Consider the following 18,138-nt stretch of genomic DNA (forward strand, 5'->3'; position numbering starts at 1 on the left):
CTTTTAGTTGGTATAGTTGGTACTGTATTTGTGAAACAACGAGGTTTGGAGTGCATAGGTACAATATAACAATTTACTTACACCACATTGTAATGCTAAATTTATTTTAATACACATTATTTTGTTATCAAAACAATACATTTTGAGATATGTGAATTATTCGAACATTTTTGCGTTACATTTTGGAATGTGTATGCCTTCCCAAATTATTTCGACTTTCCATTTCTTGGTGTCTTGGTGTTTTTACAGTTTAAATTGTATATACAATATTCATACATACAAATTTGAAGTAACATTCTCATGTAATGTGTACATTTGAGTTAAGATAGTTGGAAATGATATACCATAATCGTCTATTCATCATTATCGATACAGAAACAATATTATACTTGTCACAAAATCATGTGAAATAATGACTATTGCATTGACATTGTGCTTGTACTCTTGATTGTTAAAAATACCTAGTCACATCAATCAATTTGAAATTTAGCAATGCAATGTCGAATTGACCTTAAATTAGATGACAATGGGAAGAATGCTTAAGCAAACTGTTTGGATTAATACTAAAAATGTAGTGAAGAGGCTTATATAGGTTTAAATTTATGCAAAAAGTTTGAGAAAGATATAAAAGTTGATATTTGTTAAAAAAAAAAAAAATTAATGTAACATTATACAACAATATTTTAACACCAAAATTTTAAAATTGGACACATAGATAAACTTAATTCTTCAATTGTCAATCTCTTCTTTTTAAGTTATTTGCAAGCGAGTTCTCTAGTAAATTTTTCTGAATTATATTTTAGAATTTTTTGTATTTGATGTGTAATTAAAATCATAAATATAGGTATTTTAATGTACTCATTATTGATTTATTTTTTAATAGAAAAGACAAATGTTGTTGTGAAAAAGATTTTTATTATAAAGACTTTTAAGTATCATGTTATTTTGGAAAACAAATAGATCATTTATTTCCATATTATTATTATCTATCAAAATAATTGTTATTATTATCTTTTTTTATAGATTTTTTTAAATTTAATTTATTTTTAATTATTATATTATTAAGCATCTAAAAATCCTTCATATTTTTGCCACACATAATAACAATATTGTTTGCTATTATTTATGTTTTATGTTTTTTAATTGATTTTTTTAATTATTATACTTGTGCTTTGAACATTTATTTAAATCTTTCAATAATTCTACTATCATTTGAATTTGCTTTAATTATATTGTATGATTCCTACATTATTTTAAAAAAATTAAAAATTAAAAAGTAAAAATAAAAACTAAACAACATACTTAAACATGAATCTATTATCATTAGAAAACAAGACTCTTTTGAAGTTAACAACCAATTGTAGCAGATACTAATTTAATCAATTTTTTTAGGAAAATGTTAAATTGATCCCACTTGCCATTATTTTGGCTCCACCATCAATAGTTTGCATCAAAAGTACATCATTACATAAATATAATAATACTTATGTTAATATTAAACTAAAAATAATATTGGCATGATGCAACATCTCACGATAAATATGATTGGATTCAAATGGAATTAATCAAAATAAATTTGTGTGTTAACATAATACATCTATAGAAACATAATTGATAAAGAATTTAGACTTCATAGCAACAATAAAATAATAACAATGGCTTTATAATATTCAAGTTAGTGAACTCTTTGCAGCTCTCATTTTACAATTTTCTCTTTGTCCTTCTTATTATTAAAATCTAATTTTTCAATTTGAAACGAGAGTCACAACCATAGTCTTTTGGCATTGTTGGTAAGCCATCTAATTACATGTCAGCTTTAACTTGCACACAAAGCTCTAACGACTTAGATGCTTATTGGAGATGTAGCTTCAAGGGACATTGTTATTGCTCTACATCTAAGAGACTCTATAAATCTAGTAGTCATGTATACTATCTATAATAGGTTTGTGCCGCTCATCTTCATGGTCATTTGCCAATCTACACCTTAATGAAAAACCTTCATTATGCTTCATTATGCCTACAAAAGTGATGAAACAAACAAGGTTAGTTGTCTTTTTTTTTGCTCATCTTTGATGTATACAATTAGCAAAAAGATATCTATATAATATTGTTATAGATTGCACATACAAGAAAAATTAGTTTTGAATGCCTACACTATATGTCATGGGAGTCATAAGCTTCAACACATCTTTTATTGTTTGGATTGCATTTTTTCAAAAAACACAACTTTTTTTTGTATTGGATAATAATGCAATTAAAATTAGTATATGAAAACTTATTACTTGTCAATATCTGTGCTCACAAAGACTTAGCATTCATAAATGCCATAGAAGATGAATTTCTCACATCCAAGGTTCTTCTTTGCATATGACATATTTAAAAGGTCATTTTGGCTAATCAAAAAATTTCTATCTCTCCAAAGATGAAGATGAGTGGACTATCTTTCTTGCAAAATGGACAATAGTAATAAATTATTCAAGAGAGGAGGATTTTGATGAATAATAGATGATCTTTTTGCCCTATGTATGCTCCCACTCCAACAAAAGAGGCAATTACATATCTTCAAAAAATATGGATTCTCTATAAGGAGTGATTTATCAAAATTTTAAAAAATAAAACTCTTTACCTTGGTTGCATCACTACATTGGGTGCAAAAAAGCAATACTTGCCTTTGAAGTTGCATGTAAAGTTTTATACAAAAGATCTTTGTAATATATAGATTTTTTTGTCATTCTTTTTTGAAAATTCAATCAAAGCAATGAAGGCTCAAGAAAACTCTAAGTGCTATATATATGCCACCATTACAATATCAAGCTTTTTAAGAGAGTTATTGTGCATGTAATAATGTATATATTGAATCTTATGCTTGAGCAATTTTAATTAGCTATAATTGTTTTAGACAACAACACAATTATATATATATATATATATATATATATATAGGTGTATTTACAACATTAATCCTTCCTTATCAACACCAAATTTAGAGGATGTTAAAATATGTAGAAACTTTGGCGATCAATAATTTCTATATTAAAAATGTGTTGGTCAATTTATTTGTGTTGACAACTTAATCTGCTATAAGGAAAATTGATGTTGCTACCAAATTAATTATTGTTCTTAAAGAAGTTGATTAGATATATGAACTTGTTGCATCATATAAATAGGAGAAGTTGGAAGAAAAGATCTTGGAGCTTGCTACAATGATAATAGCTTTCAAAAATTCTCTAGTAAGTTGTCCAAAAGGTTGTCATTGCAATTCAAAAAATAGAAAAAATACTAGTTCAATACAAAGAAATCCATTGCAATTTGAACATGTGAAAAAGGCCCAAGTACCAATGTCCACCATTGCAAAAATTGCAAAAGTATTGGACAAAATATTTGCACTTATCCATCCTAGAATATTCATGCTTCACCTCCATCCGCATCTTGAATGCCAACTATATTTGATTCATTGCCAATTGGACTTAGTGCATTATTGATAGCTTCCTATCTGGTACACTTAGATTAATAGTAGATGTATTGCATTTCAAGTGAATACACTAAAGATTCTAAATGATCTAGTAGCCAAATAGTTTGAACAGAATCAGAATAGAGTTCTATCTTAACAAATTAATATATTCTTCATTCTATTTATGAGCCAATGCAAGTTGTGTACTCATTCAAATGAAAGTGATTTGTATTTGAATACATATAAATTAAGTCAATGTTGAATTAGGTTTTATTTTGACTCTTCTATCTTATCAAAGCTTTGTTTGATATTTATGACCATGCTTATGTTCTCTCTTCTATTATAAGTGTGTAAAATTTGATGTTTGGAAGATCCATTGATGCCTTCTTGTAATATGAAAATGAATCAATATAATTCTTATTGATAATTTGTGACAATTAGCTATACAATATAAAATATCCAAAATATAATTATTTCAAAATAAAATAAAATTATGTTTTAAACAATGCTTAGTTTCATTCACTAATAAATATATACAAGCCAAGACCAAATTTTGTTGTTCAATTTCACTTATTGGAATTAAAACTTCTTCAGTTGGAAATATAAGCCTCAATCAACTCATGTGCCTAATCCTCATGGTGTATGTAGTCTCCATGGCATAATTTTTTTTTTATTAATTTTAAATTTATGATTAAATAGTAGAGATGTCATGGAATATAAATAAAATATTTGTATTGTTGATATATAGGGATGATAGTTGGAACCATGTTTGAGAAGTTTTAGAAGTTTCTAAAATTGGGACTAAGTTAGTAGACTATATAGGACCTACCATGAAACATTTTAGAAAGGACTTAGGATAGTTATCTAAGTAGAACCTCCCATGAAACATTCTAGAAAGGGCTTAGAATGGTTATTAAGATAGGGCTTACCATAGAACATTCTAAAAAGGGCTTAAGGAGATTATCTAAGTATGATCCATCATTAGGAATATTCTAAAAAGTTTCAGGATGATTGGACAAAGTATAAATAAGATTGGCTAGGGTCTTTTGGACATCTGATCAAGTATGGCTTTGGATCTTTTTTCTTGGTAAAGTTTGGTTTTGCATCTTTCTATTTAATTTTGTTCTATTCTATTTTTATTTGTTCAATTTTGTCTTTTGTGTCTTATTATGTTTAGTTTTGTTTAGTTTTATTCTGATTCATTTTGTCCTACTTTGTGGTGAGGTTTTATGTTGTTGTTGATTAAAAAGGTCTTAGACTCTTGAGATAGCTCAGTCCTATTTCAAGAGGTATTTCGTAATAATGAAGAGAAATAAATCTAATAGCTATAATGACAAAATATTAGAATTCAAATATACAAATTGGTCATTGCAAGAATTCAATACTATGAACAAAAACTTAATGCAGAGAAGGGCCAATTTGACTCATCTACATGAAGGCCCATATATACAACTACATGTATTCATAGCATTATATACTTCAGTGATTTAGACGGGTCTTCTTGTAGGTGGAATCTTAAACAACATTACTTCATGTTTAGACAAAGACTAACATGTTTGATAGTAGACTTCTTTGCTTTATATTTTGGACTAAATTCCATTATCAAAATCATGTACTAGAATTGAATTGTGAATCTATGACTTTCAAAGACAAATAGTAGGAGACATTGAGAGTGCAAAAGAGAATAAGAAAACCATGATCAAATTAGAGTAGCATGATATTGAAGATGATGAGAGTTTTTTTTTTTTTTTTTTTATTATTATTATTATTATTATTATTATTATTAGTCTTTCTTATACCTAATGCTAGGATTTAAGGTGATGAAGGCAAGAGAAATGGATTAAAATTAAGGTCGCCAAAATTTGGTTATAATTTTGTATTCTTATCTAAAAAAATCCTAACCATTCTAATTTCATTGAATTAATAGAGTTGTAGATACTGTAGGTATTAGCTAAAAAGTGGATATGAAAAAGATTTTAAATTGTCTAGGTCATGGATGTCATAGATATTGACTGAGCCGAAGACATCATACTTAAGTCACTTTGGTTATATAATGGATATTATTTGTCAACTTTGATGTTATAACACTATTCAATCTTGTATAAAATTCTTATACAATTTTGTGTTTAAATGGAGGTTAAAGCTATTCTAATGCTAGATAGTGCTTTTTGTAGTAAGAATGGTTCTTTGTAGATCGTTCTTGCAATGTGCTCTACTACCCACCATTCATGCCAATCTAGTTAGTCTTTCTTCCATCATTATATTGATGTGATTCAATGCTCATATCTAACAATGCATATTTGATGCAAAAACAAATTTTAAATGGTCTACTATATTAGCCATTAATAGATGAATACTTTAACTTTTCAAAAAAATTTATTGAATGCGTACATAATGTTCACCACCAATTTTTGAGCCATCCAATTTGCATGGTTTTACCAAAAAAGTATACAAGTTGTAGTATTAATTTGAAGTCCAAAAATATATGATGTGTTATGTTTATATTTTAGTTGGTAACACTTTTTTATAATTTCTCAAGTGCAATTGAGAGGCCTATTGTACAACAAATGAGTCAAATAACAAATAAGTTGATCAATTTTGATTTTGCTTTTGTAGCTCCTTCAAATGCAAGAGCATGATTTTCTTGGGTGGTACTATGGACTTAAGTGGGATAAGTGGTGATCATCATACAACCTAGTGAGACTATAGGTCGATATATCACATGTTGGTTTGTTGTATGATTCATCCATCTAAGGTTTCCATTGAAAAATTATGTATTTGCAATACACAAACTTTTGTCATTATCTTCATTGTGGTTCAGAAAGCTTGTTTTTAGTATGGTGAATTATTTCTCCATCTAATGTTTGGATGTTCTAATGTCGCATTACACATCCTTAGCAATGTTGCTTCAATCTAAAGTGAAGACTTTAGTATTGGCTAATGCTCTACAAGGCATAATTGGATTGCATTGAATTATGTTGAGTGCTGCTAGCAATGCTGCAACAAACTATAGAAATGGCATTGATAAAACATCTTTGATAAATTGAGTGTGCATGATTAATCCAATTTCAAAGCCAATGATACATTGCATTGTGCTAATAATGGTAATATTAAACTAGAATGGTAATATGGGTACTACCATATTAGCATAATGATGTACTTTTGGTAGAAATTGATAATGGTGGGGTCAATTTAACTTTTTTTTTATTATTTATTATTTATTTTAATTTACTTATGAACACCATCCTCAATTCTTTGTATTTAAACTTGAATAAACTTGTATTTAAATAAAAAGCATGAATGACATAAGTTTGTGTTATTCATAATGTCCTTTGTCCTTTTTATTTAAATAAAATTTGAATGTAAGATGAATATACAACATGAATGGCCAACTTTAATTGGAATAATTTACTTCTGGTTTAAGATAACAAAAAAATTGAAATTGTTTCTCAATCATGATTCAAAACTTTGAAATCATTCTTTTTTATTTGATTGCATTTCCAGAAGAAATTAAGAAAAAATTGCTCTTCAATTGTTTAGTTGTTAAAATTGACATAGCATTCATGTGTTGCAACAAAAAGAAATGGTTTCTTCTTCCATTCCAATCTCGTCCATTATCTGGGTTAAATTTCACTTTTCATTTCATCAACCTCTTACAACTTTAGGGTCTTAGTTGAAATCTCATAGAATATTAGGAACAAATAGGAGGCACGACCCTGAAGATTGCTCCCAAAAATGACTCTCGGTAAGCATGCTTCGCATTCTCTTTCTGAGTAATTTTCATCAAAATTATGAATAAATCTTTTCAAAAACATCTACATTTTGGACGACTCTTCGTCTGCTTTTGAGGTTTGAAATTCACTTCATTATTCCTCGGCTAAAACACTCAATATTAATTGGATTTGACCTTGATGACTGTAGCGGTCGAAATCCTAGAGGTGACGAAATAATTTGGAGGGGTAAATCTAGTAAAACTTGAAACCTGATAATCCTGGGAAGACGAAGCTGGATAAGGATCTAGGTCCAGCAAGTACACACTGATTTATTACTCGGCAGCTCGCTTACCAGAATATGATCAAGTGATTGACTTGCTCAATCTATTTTTAGCCCAAACCAAAAAAAAGACATGGCGAATCTATAATCTAAACCTGGAAAACCCTAGCAACTGCATCAAAGCGAGGTACTCGAACAATATCCCCCCAAGAGGCCATCGTGAGTGGGGTAGTAATAACCCTGCTGGAGACATCAGCAATGTCTTGCACTGTCAAGGCTTGAACACCCTGGATTAACTCAGCCACAGGCTTGCGGTGTCCGTAAGTCAAAATTTGACGGCCAATGTCTTCAGTAACAACAGCTCGCGACTCCAAGTTCATCAAAACTGCAGAAATGGTGCTATTTTTGGCACGTTGCAATTCAGCCTCTGACACTTTACCAGGAGTTGCAACAAGAGTCAATTGTTCACATGCAAGGTCCACGAGTTTGGGGACGAAGTCACCAGAAGAAGTGGCATGGATACCAAAGAGACCAGTGTCGTTGTAGATGCTGGAGAAGGCAGTGAAAGACTGCACCTGCTCCCACTTGTTCAGAACCTGCAAAAAAAAAAAAAACAAAGTCAATCAATCAATCAATCAAAACAAATCAAAAGGGAATCAATATTATGAATTCATTACAAGCTAACAAATCAGAGTGAGCATTTGATTACCCGAAACATAAACAGACTTCTACGAAATCAATGACCAGAAACTATCTTAAAGAAAGAGTTTTCACGATAAGATACTCCGGATAATATCTTACCCCAGTGTACAATCGAGAATACATTCCCTTTCCAGGACCACCCGCAGAGAAAGACCCTCCTCCTCCAAGAAGCTGCTGTAGGACAGTCACTGCATATGAATCCTTCTCGTTTCTCCATCCCCCAGGAACTTCAAATGCTATAGCAATGTGTGATAACGGAAAGTCCACAGACTGGCGCCAGTCACCACCTACATAATGAGTCTCCACAGGAATAGGCTGGTCGAAAGAAGGGAGATCAGCAAGCAAAGGTTCTGCTACAGAAAGCAGATCTTCGTGGTCCACACCGGAAGCTGCAAAAGTGAAAGATGTTAGGAACTGATGAAAGGATCAGTGACACTGCTCATCCTCAACTAAACCCTAGAATTACTAACAGTAGGTTGTTGGAATGTGAATGGACGTTTTAATAATAAAATTAATAATCATAACAACTACTCGATTCTAGGCTGAGGAATCAAATACACTCGGTTTACGGAGAAACAACATGGATTCTAAACTTCAGTGGTGATCTTAACTGAGGAAGGATCTTTCCACAAAGCCCCCTCGGAACGCTCCAAATATCGACCTAATTCTTCTCACACTAAATATCTAGTTTCTTTTAAACAAACATGGCTCCTCATATCCTTCAGTAATATACGCGCAGAGAAAGCAGTACTCAAAGCTAAACCCGCTGCATGGAACCCTCCTGCACATGCTAAGCGTAATGTTCATGAATTCTATTCCAAGCATACTTATAACCAGAAAACTATGCAAAATTCTTTTAGCTTTCCATAATTACATCGTAAATATAACCAACTGTACAACACCCCAAAGTTCAAAGGAACACTCCACACTAGACCCAAAAGATAAATCTCACGAGGAGCAAGAGCACTCGCTACAATCACAGCTGCCGCTCTCAAGGACAACGGACTCAAAGTGAAAGAGTAATTGACTCCCAGCAGCAAGTTCCAAAGGTAACAAGGGCACTCGAGTTCGACGAACTTAAGAATCTACATACCCGCCACCACAATCCTAGGTGCAGTATAATTCTCCTTCACAAAGTCGTGAAGAACTCCACCATTCAACCGCCCCAGGGAGGACTCAGGAGCCATGAGAGGTTGACCTAAACCCCCGACATATCCAGCCGAGTGTATAGCCTCATAAATCGCAACCTGCGGATTGTTCAACATCTCCGCTGTCTCAGATTTCACCTTAGCTAGCTGCTCTTGCACCTCCCATTCATTAAACAGAGGGTTCCTTACAGTGTCGACCAAAAGCTCAACCATCTCCGGCATAAATGTCTTGATCGCGTCTCCAGTGTAACACATCAACTCCCGGGACGCATTGGCAACGACATTCCCACCAATGGCTTCAACCTCGCGCACGAGACGAAAATGAGAGCGATTGGCGGTGCTCTTGAAGGCCATCCGCTCCAACAGATGCGACGAGCCAGTGCAGTACGGAGTCTCATTCTTCGACCCAGAATCGACGTAGATTCCAATGGTGGACGTAGGCCCAGCGATGTTCTGCGACGCGATCCTCACCCCGTTAGTTAGGGTTGTGACGTTGGTCTCACTGGGCTTGACATCTTCAGGCAAGGCAGGGGGGAGGTGTACGCCTTGCAGGGGCTCGTACAATGCAGGCACAGGCGTGGTGGGGCGCTCACCGAGCAACTTCGACAACAATCCCCCAGAACTGGACGCCTGCGCGGACTCCGTTCTCGGCACGGCATGGTTCACCGCGCTCGTGCGAAGTTGGCGCTGCGAATACTGCTGCGCCACAAGTTTCGCGAGCCGCGCCTTGCGCACTGCCGCACCCCTCATCGCTGCAACACGGCACAATCCAACGGAGCCGCAAAACAACGACAAAGAAAAAGCCGATCAAGGGAAACGGATCTCGCCCCGCCCTCGCGAAGCCAAAGCTACAACAAATACACACACACGCGCGCGCACACAAGCAAACAAAGAGTGCAAGCCGGGCTTCGTTACCTTTTCGTTTCTTAAGGGGACGATTTTCGATTTCGTTCGTCGGGCGTCGCGTGCCCTGACCTAGAGGTTGCTGGCTCAGTGGCACCGACTTTTGCACCTAATTCCACGCCTCGGTGACCCGAAGGGGTGACCTTCGTGTTCACACCGCCCTTGTGGTTGAAAGGGTCCCCCCTCCTCTTTTTCTTGAGCCAAGCTTTTCCTTTTTTATGAAGTAGAAGGATTTCGTTTGTCGATTTCTTTGTTATAATTGAATTCTCTATCTTGTTCCTCTTTCTTTGTTGTCTCTTAATATTAATCTTGGACATGTTGCTCCTAGTTTTGGAATTGGCTTTTACTTCTTATGCATTAGTAACTATCATGTTAAAAATGATGGCCTTGAACATGTAATTTGTATATCTAAATATACTAATTGCATATTATTCATAATACATAAGCTTAATGTATATTATGTTATTAGATTCTAAAGACTTCCATGGTCTTAAGAGACTTGGATGTATTTTTAATCTATTTGATCTTTTAGTCTACTTTTTTTGTTGTTTTAATAGATAAAATATATTTGTTTCACGTAAAATTTATTATTATTACATATTTTTTATATTACATATTTGATTATAAAAAATAGAATTAAGCAATAAAAATAGAACTTATCAATTATATTCTTTCACAATAAATTAACCAATTATATTTTTAATAGAACTAAAATAAAAATATATAATTAATAGAATATTTAATAATTCAAATTATAATCATCTTACAAATTAATGTTTTATTTTAATATTTTTAACACAAATATGTATAATTATAATTAGTATATTTAGATAAAGTATTAGATGTTATATCTAATATTTATAGTAATTAAAAAATCTTAGTCTTATTATTTATGTTATGTAAGCAAAACTATTAAAATTAAAATAATTTTAAAATAATTTATTTATAGATATTTGTTGATAAGATGTAATTTAAAAAATTTAAGATCTTAGTTATTATGTTTTTTTCTAAAAAAAAAATTCTAACTATTGACAAGATCATAAAAAATAGTTATTTTTTAATTGTATGATTGTCATAAATTTCATCTTTAACTTAATTTTATCAAAGTATCAATAGTACTTTTAAATGTCAAGGACATGAACTAAAAGTTGATGCATAAATCAATGAAATCAGTGACAAAGAAAGAGTGACAAAATAGAAATAAAGAAGTGCATATATTGAAAAAAAAACTAGAAAGGCTTATTGACAAAAGACAAGAAAACTTGAGACTCTTGAAACTAGACTAGAAGCAAGAAAGGAGTTGACAAGAGTGAAGAGGGCTTCACTCTTGTCTCTATATTATCTAATTAGGGGCTATGTGGCGATGTTTTATAGGACCTCTAATATGTGTTGACTTTGTAGGACACATGCCTTCACTTACAAGGCAAGTTTTTTTATGTGTGGACCACATAGTTAGCTTGGTCTTCAAGCTAACAACATGTATGGCACATGGTCAATTTGTTGACCACGTTTCCAACCCAAAAAGTCAATTAAAGACACCTAAAAAGTCAAATCAGCATCTATGAAGCTTTTAGAAAGCTTCTATAAAAGTTATTACAAAATTAACTTACTTTTACCTACTTTTACTTACTTCTACTTATTTATACATGTAATTACTAGCTTACATGCATATATCCATGACACTAAAAAAAAAATTAATAATTTAAAATGTTCATATTATAATATAATGCTAAAAGAATACTAATAAAATTAATGTGTAATAATATTAGAAATACTATTTTTCTTTTTTATTATTATAAACCACCACAAAAATAAATTAAAAAAACACAAGATTAGATGGCTAGTATTAAAGCTACATGATTTTTTGTTTCTTCATATTAATAAATAAATGTGATAATTAAGTTTATGTAAGAATATTTTAGATTATAATTAATAATTAGTAATGCATTCAAGATTGGTGTTGAATACAAATTATAAAGTTGGATAGAAATGCTAACAACACCAATACTTTTTTTTTAAAGAATATAATTTATATGAATTGTAATAATCATATAATAATAATAATAATAAATAATTTTATTAATATTAAATAATAAAGCCTTAAAATATAATCTATTTATAGTATATATATACATATTTATGTATATATCTAAATATATATTTATTTATATAACTATTGCCATTTGCTTATAATTTCTATTAGTATAAATTTAAGATTTTTATTTCTTTTGATTTATTAGTTTATAAATATAAGCTTATATTATATTATTTAATATTATAGGTTTTATAAATATAAGCTTATATTATATTATAAATATAAGCTTATATTATATTAAAAGTTTTAATTTTTTTTGTCAATATAAAACCTCAATCCCAAATTAAAAAAAGAACAACAACCAATTCAATTTAAATCTAACTTCAACTCTACTAAACTTAAATGTAATATTATTTTTATTATTTTGATGGTTTAATTTAATTTTTAAAATATTTTTTGCTAAAAATTCAAAATCTAAAATATAATTTATAATACAAATATAGAAAATAAAGATTTTAAAGATAAGATAGAGAGATAAATCCAAAAGAATAATAAATTACCTTATTAACTAATAATCTATGTACATTTTGAATCTAATTCTTATGAAATTGAATTTGAAATCTTATGTAGTTTGTATAGAATTTTTGTGGAGATGATCATTTAAAAACCTCCATTGTAAAAGTGACATAGAGGCATTGTTTACACATTAATAAAACCATTAAAGCCCATGAATGGTTTATATACAAGAAGAAAAAGAAAGCAATGCAAAGGAATTTTGTACTAAAATTTTATGTAGACTTGATCGAGAGAACTTTTTGTACTAAAACTTTCTATTTTATTTATCAATGTTTGTGTAGTCAATGCATAATTTTCTAATATATATATATATATATATATATATATATATGTAAAAATATGATCTTTAAAAAAATGATACAATTCATATTACACATATTTTATAATTTATATAAATAAATAAATGAATTATTTAATTAATAAAATAAAATAAAATATTCAAAAATGCCGAAAGAAAAGAAAGAAAATAAAATAAAAACTACAGATTCTTATCTTCTTTATGTTTCCTTTTCACCTAATTAACCATTCGTCTTGACAAATTTTAGCTTAAAATTGTTTTTTAGAAAATGTTAATTACACACATACGTGATTTGTTTTTGAATTATACCCCATCAATCACCCATTAATCATTGACAGCTTGTAATACATTTAATTCTTCAACTCAGATCTACCAAGTCTAAATAATTTCCATCAAATCAGGATAACTTCCCACATATTTATCATTAATTTGACTTTTCATCTCAACTTATCGAAATTATTTATATGATTCTTTACGACTTATAAGGAATTGTAGATGACTTTTAAAACTCATTGACCAGGCGCATGCGATGCATGAAAAAATAAAAGTAAAAATAAAATGTTAAGCACAGTTCAAAAGGCGATTTTCTGATACCATTTGTTTTTTTTGTTCGATCCAAATTCTCCAAGATAAAAGCACTTTCCTGCAAATTACAAATTACGAATGTGGGATTATGAAATGTGAAATTGTGAAGCTTCTGAATGTTGCAATCTTGCGAAACAGATGAAAAACAAGTTTAAAAGATCTTAGCAAACAGGAAACAAATCCACCAACAAGTGAACACAGTCCTGATCTCACAGTCCGAGAGGTAAATTAGAAAAGTCCTTGCAAATGGCATCCCATTGCTTCGTTTGTACTTCGTTGATACAAGAAGACGCTTCAAGTTAGTTTCTGTACCTAAACAAACTACTAGCAGCTTGTCACTATCTAAGCTGACAAATGGAAGGATTAACCAAGGCCTGAGTCTCCAGCCCCATTAGATGCAGAACGCTCCACGACACGGATGCCTGCGCCCTTGTCCCAATCCTCTGTCTTCATCGTCTCGGCCATAGCTTCTTGGCCTCGCCACAATATCTGTAATACCAGATGATACCACAGATAAGCAACAGACAAAGCAAAACTTAAACGAAATATTCAACAGAAAACCCTGACCATTGCAGGCCTGGCAATCTGATGTATGCGATAGAATTGTGATTAAAATGGTCTTTTAGGTCTTAAATCTTTGGATTCCTACAACATGTTTACGAAGAAGAAAAAGAAATGTTTGTTCTGAAGCAAGCAGAAAAGAAGGTAATTATTTAGATCTATTGATTACGATTAAGAGACGACGATAATATGATTATATCAAAGTCAACCAACCTTATCAGCAACACCAAACTCCACTGCTTTCTTAGGATTCATGTAAAAAGGCCTCTGCATCACTTTAGCAACCTTCTCATAGGGCTGCAAACCAAAAATATATCCAGTCATCAGAACGTCTTGTTCCTGGAGAAATGGATTTGAAATGTAATTCTCAACCAGGAAGCAAAACATATGAAGGTAACAGAATCTAGATACATGTCCGCCTTCATGGAACACACTACAGTTGGCTGGGCGAGGGAGTGGGCGTGGGAGTGAGAGAATTCTTACATTGCCAGTATGTTTTGCTAGTAACCCAACAAGTGTATCCCTGTTATTGATCAACTGCAAACCAGAACACAAAATCCGGGAATCAAACCAAGAAATTGCTAGAATATTTTACCCACGCTGACAAGCCTATACAATAGCAAAGGAAATTACGTCAACTGTCAACGTAAAAATGATCAAAAGAAAACACCTCTTTAGCTCTGATATGAACATCGATGGCAGACATCTGGCCAGTCGACGGTAATCTAGGTTGCTGGATCATAGCTGCACAAAGCTCAAGGCAATATAACAAGTAACAACTTCAGCAACATGTTATCTGTACTCTCCATCAGGAAAATTAACTTAAATGTAAAACATGTGATACAAAAACATGAAGATATTTGAAACTGAATTTTAAAGCGCCAAAAGAGAGCTGTAGCAGCCCAGGCCTACAGAATTTTATTCCAAAGGGAGAAAACACTGAACTGAATGTGCACTTCTCCGTTTAGCAACGGTCAAGCGACGATAAAAACAAATTAACAAATAATTAAATAAAATTCAAGAACAAAAAAAGTAGAAGATGGAATAAGAAAGTAAAATATGGATTAAGGAAAGTTGCGTCGCATAGAGCTCAAGGAGATAACTAACGTACCTGTAGCGTGAGGCATCATGTAGCGCATGCCCTTGTCCCCTGATGCTAAAAGCAAACATGCTTGTCCAATGGCAGCACCTACTGCTACGGTTTGAATCTGCCAAAAAGAAAACGAACTTGTGAGCCTGCGACTCTTGATGACCAAAGGACCGCACATTGAACACCACAATTTAGAGGAGCAACCAAAAGCTAGTGGTGAAGGATACATCTTCACCTGATTCCTAACGTTCATCAAGGTATCATAAATTGCAAATCCCTCTGTCTCCAAGCCAACCTGCGAAACAACACAAATACTCTCACCAAGGTGAGCTCAGAGGCTACAAACACCATTAAGATGTGTGGAGCCACAATGCATAATTTAATAGAAAGATTGAAAATGCACTATTAGAGTAGTCAAAGCAGAATTGAAGCAATTTCTAGTAAAATCGGTTGCAAATAAGATTCTGTGAGTATCTTAGATGCAGTTCACAATTCAAATATCATAAAACAGGTGGTTTACCGTTTCACCATCAGCACGAGAGGTTCCAGTAGAATTAATGTACACATAAATAGGTTGCCGAGGGTCAGCATACTGTAAGTAAAGTAATTCAGCAATCACTAGCTCCGTAACTGCAGGCACAAGCTGCTCCAAAAAAAATCCACATAAGACCAGAGGAATACAAAACACAGCTGAAAAATAACACTACATCTCCCAAAGAATGTGGTTAAGAAAAGTGATTCGAAAAGACTAAAATGAATTCCGCATTGATATTGTTTTAAAAAAGCTGTACGTGGTCTGAAAAATAGTTTGGTAAAGTGATAAACCCTAAATGCCGAAGTCAATACTGTCTATTCCAAGGTATTGCCGAATTCGAAACTCGCCCTAATTCAAGACGTAAGAAACTTACAGGCATTCCAATGTACACAATTCTGCTATGCAGGAGCAACGAGGGAAGATCCGGGGGTGGTCGACGGGGCCTGTGCTCGTTGTAGCCCGATGTCCTCTCCACCTGTTCACAAAGAAAAAATGGTTACACAGGACACGGTAATCCACGTACGTTGGTGCTTGACCTGTCTTATCAAAACCATGAAAAACCCGCTTCAAATAACCCGACGCACCTGAGCTGGAGCTGCCATCATCACCGGGTTCGTCAGAATGTCTAACAACGGAGGTCCATCAGAATCACTCCTGGCGCCAGCCAATTGAGCCTTTCCCATCTCAGTGGATGCCGCAGCCGCAAGCTTGGCAAGAAAAGGGTCATTGGGCGAATGAGGATGCTTCAAACCCAATCCCATAGTCACCCTCGCTGGCCTCGCTCTCGGCAACTTTTGCGACGTCCTCAACACGGAACCCATATTCGTTGCCGGGGTTTGCCATAGCCCCCGCAACATACCACTTTCCAGCACCGCCATGACTTCTCCCCTCACAGATTCGCTTCGTCACTCAACTGGGTCCCTTCTATTCCACTCGCTACACCACGAAGTCAAAAACCTCGTTAGCACACATGCACACAAAAACCGAAATTCCTCCTCCTCCTTATCATTTCACAAGCCCAGTCCTGAACTCACAGTCCTCCCTTACCAAACCACACAACAACGACGCATGCAAGCAAGCAAAAGCGCATTCGCAACGCTTCACAGAATGCTTTTATCCAATTTCACGAAGGTGGGTAGTGAATACCTGTAGAATCGATTGCAAAGCTCGCAATTCCAGCCCCTCCAGCGTCGTAATCCCACCTCCTCCTCAATCTCTCTATCGCTCGAGCTTCTGCGTTGCGTCGGCCGACGCTCGCGATGGTGGTGGCCTTGGGATGATAACGAACAGATTTCATTTTATGGATGAATTAGTTCCGTAATACATTCGTTGATCTTGGAATCGTCTAGATGTCTCCTTCCCCACCAAGTTGCTGGACAATATCCGTATCCTTGGATGGATGGATGGATGGATGGACGTGATGATGAATATATGGATGAATGAATTCTCTCTAACATTGTGTTGTTTAAACAATTGTATTAAACATGTAATTTTGAAATTCATTGTTTAAAATATTAAATAAATAAATAAATATTGAATGACTGTACATGTGCATTGAAAGATGGATGTTTTTTTGGGTTAATATTTGGTGGTATGTTTTATTTTTGCTTTCAACAATGCTTTCGATTCTTACCAAGTCAGAGTTAAAGTTTTTACTTCAATAACTTCGTTGCCTTGGTACTTGAAAAATAAGCTTTAGTACTGTGAGACAATTTTCGTGAATATCAAATTTTGTAAATCATCAATTACGTTGAAATTTTAAAATGGTGTGAAATGTTCAAGAAAAATATATTATAAATTTATTAAAGTATAACTTTTACTTTTATGCCTGTTAATTTGACATATCACAATAGTGTCCAAAAATATAATATAATTTTTTTATAATATAAATAACCATAAATCAAAGTGATGTGAATTATAAAAATTATGATTCTAAAAAATTACTACAATCATTAACTAACCAATTTAATTTATTCTTGTTCTTACTTATGTTGTATACTTTGATTGTATATAATTAAGAAGATGTTTTCCATATACATTACTTATAATCATAAATAAAAATTGTATTTCTATCTTTTAAATTTTGATGTACATTTGGTGCTACTTGCACATATACTTTTGATTCACAAAGAACAAGACATTTTATTTGGATGTGTAGAATCTGTCTATATGCCATTAATCAATCCAAAAATATGTGATTCTTGGTGTTAAAATACAAAATTGCTCACACAATAACGATGTAATGAAAGATTGATTTTATG

General features: G+C 32.6%; 2 protein-coding genes across 3 annotated transcripts; both read right to left on the reverse strand.

Annotated features, from left to right (window-relative positions):
- Positions 1–7,293: 7,293 nt before the first annotated feature.
- Positions 7,294–10,144, reverse strand: LOC112280315 (mitochondrial-processing peptidase subunit alpha). The gene is made up of 3 exons (XM_024515664.3): positions 9,240–10,144; positions 8,246–8,535; positions 7,294–8,040 (listed from the first exon to the last, which is right to left on the reverse strand). Exons 1-3 carry the CDS (start codon positions 10,042–10,044, stop codon positions 7,594–7,596), a joined length of 1,542 nt encoding a protein of 513 aa, XP_024371432.1. The 5' UTR covers positions 10,045–10,144; the 3' UTR covers positions 7,294–7,593.
- A 3,492-nt stretch (positions 10,145–13,636) lies between these two features.
- LOC112279289 (ATP-dependent Clp protease proteolytic subunit-related protein 3, chloroplastic) lies at positions 13,637–17,100 on the reverse strand. 2 transcript variants are annotated; one of them, XR_002968942.3, is made up of 11 exons: positions 17,024–17,100; positions 16,462–16,813; positions 16,251–16,352; positions 15,863–15,985; positions 15,578–15,637; positions 15,364–15,460; positions 14,923–14,996; positions 14,736–14,789; positions 14,466–14,549; positions 14,004–14,180; positions 13,637–13,749 (listed from the first exon to the last, which is right to left on the reverse strand). XR_002968942.3 is itself a non-coding variant. In XM_024513571.3 (10 exons), exons 2-10 carry the CDS (start codon positions 16,753–16,755, stop codon positions 14,055–14,057), a joined length of 1,014 nt encoding a protein of 337 aa, XP_024369339.1. In that variant the 5' UTR covers positions 16,756–16,813; positions 17,024–17,100; the 3' UTR covers positions 13,916–14,054. The 2 variants fall into 2 exon arrangements, 1 of the variants encoding a protein (XP_024369339.1); XM_024513571.3 differs by lacking the exon at positions 13,637–13,749 and having other exon boundaries at positions 13,916–14,180.
- Positions 17,101–18,138: the final 1,038 nt, after the last annotated feature.

This window comes from Physcomitrium patens, chromosome 3, assembly GCF_059467195.1.
Source record: "Physcomitrium patens ecotype Gransden chromosome 3, ASM5946719v1, whole genome shotgun sequence".
In the NCBI taxonomy this organism is placed as follows: Eukaryota; Viridiplantae; Streptophyta; class Bryopsida; order Funariales; family Funariaceae; genus Physcomitrium; species Physcomitrium patens.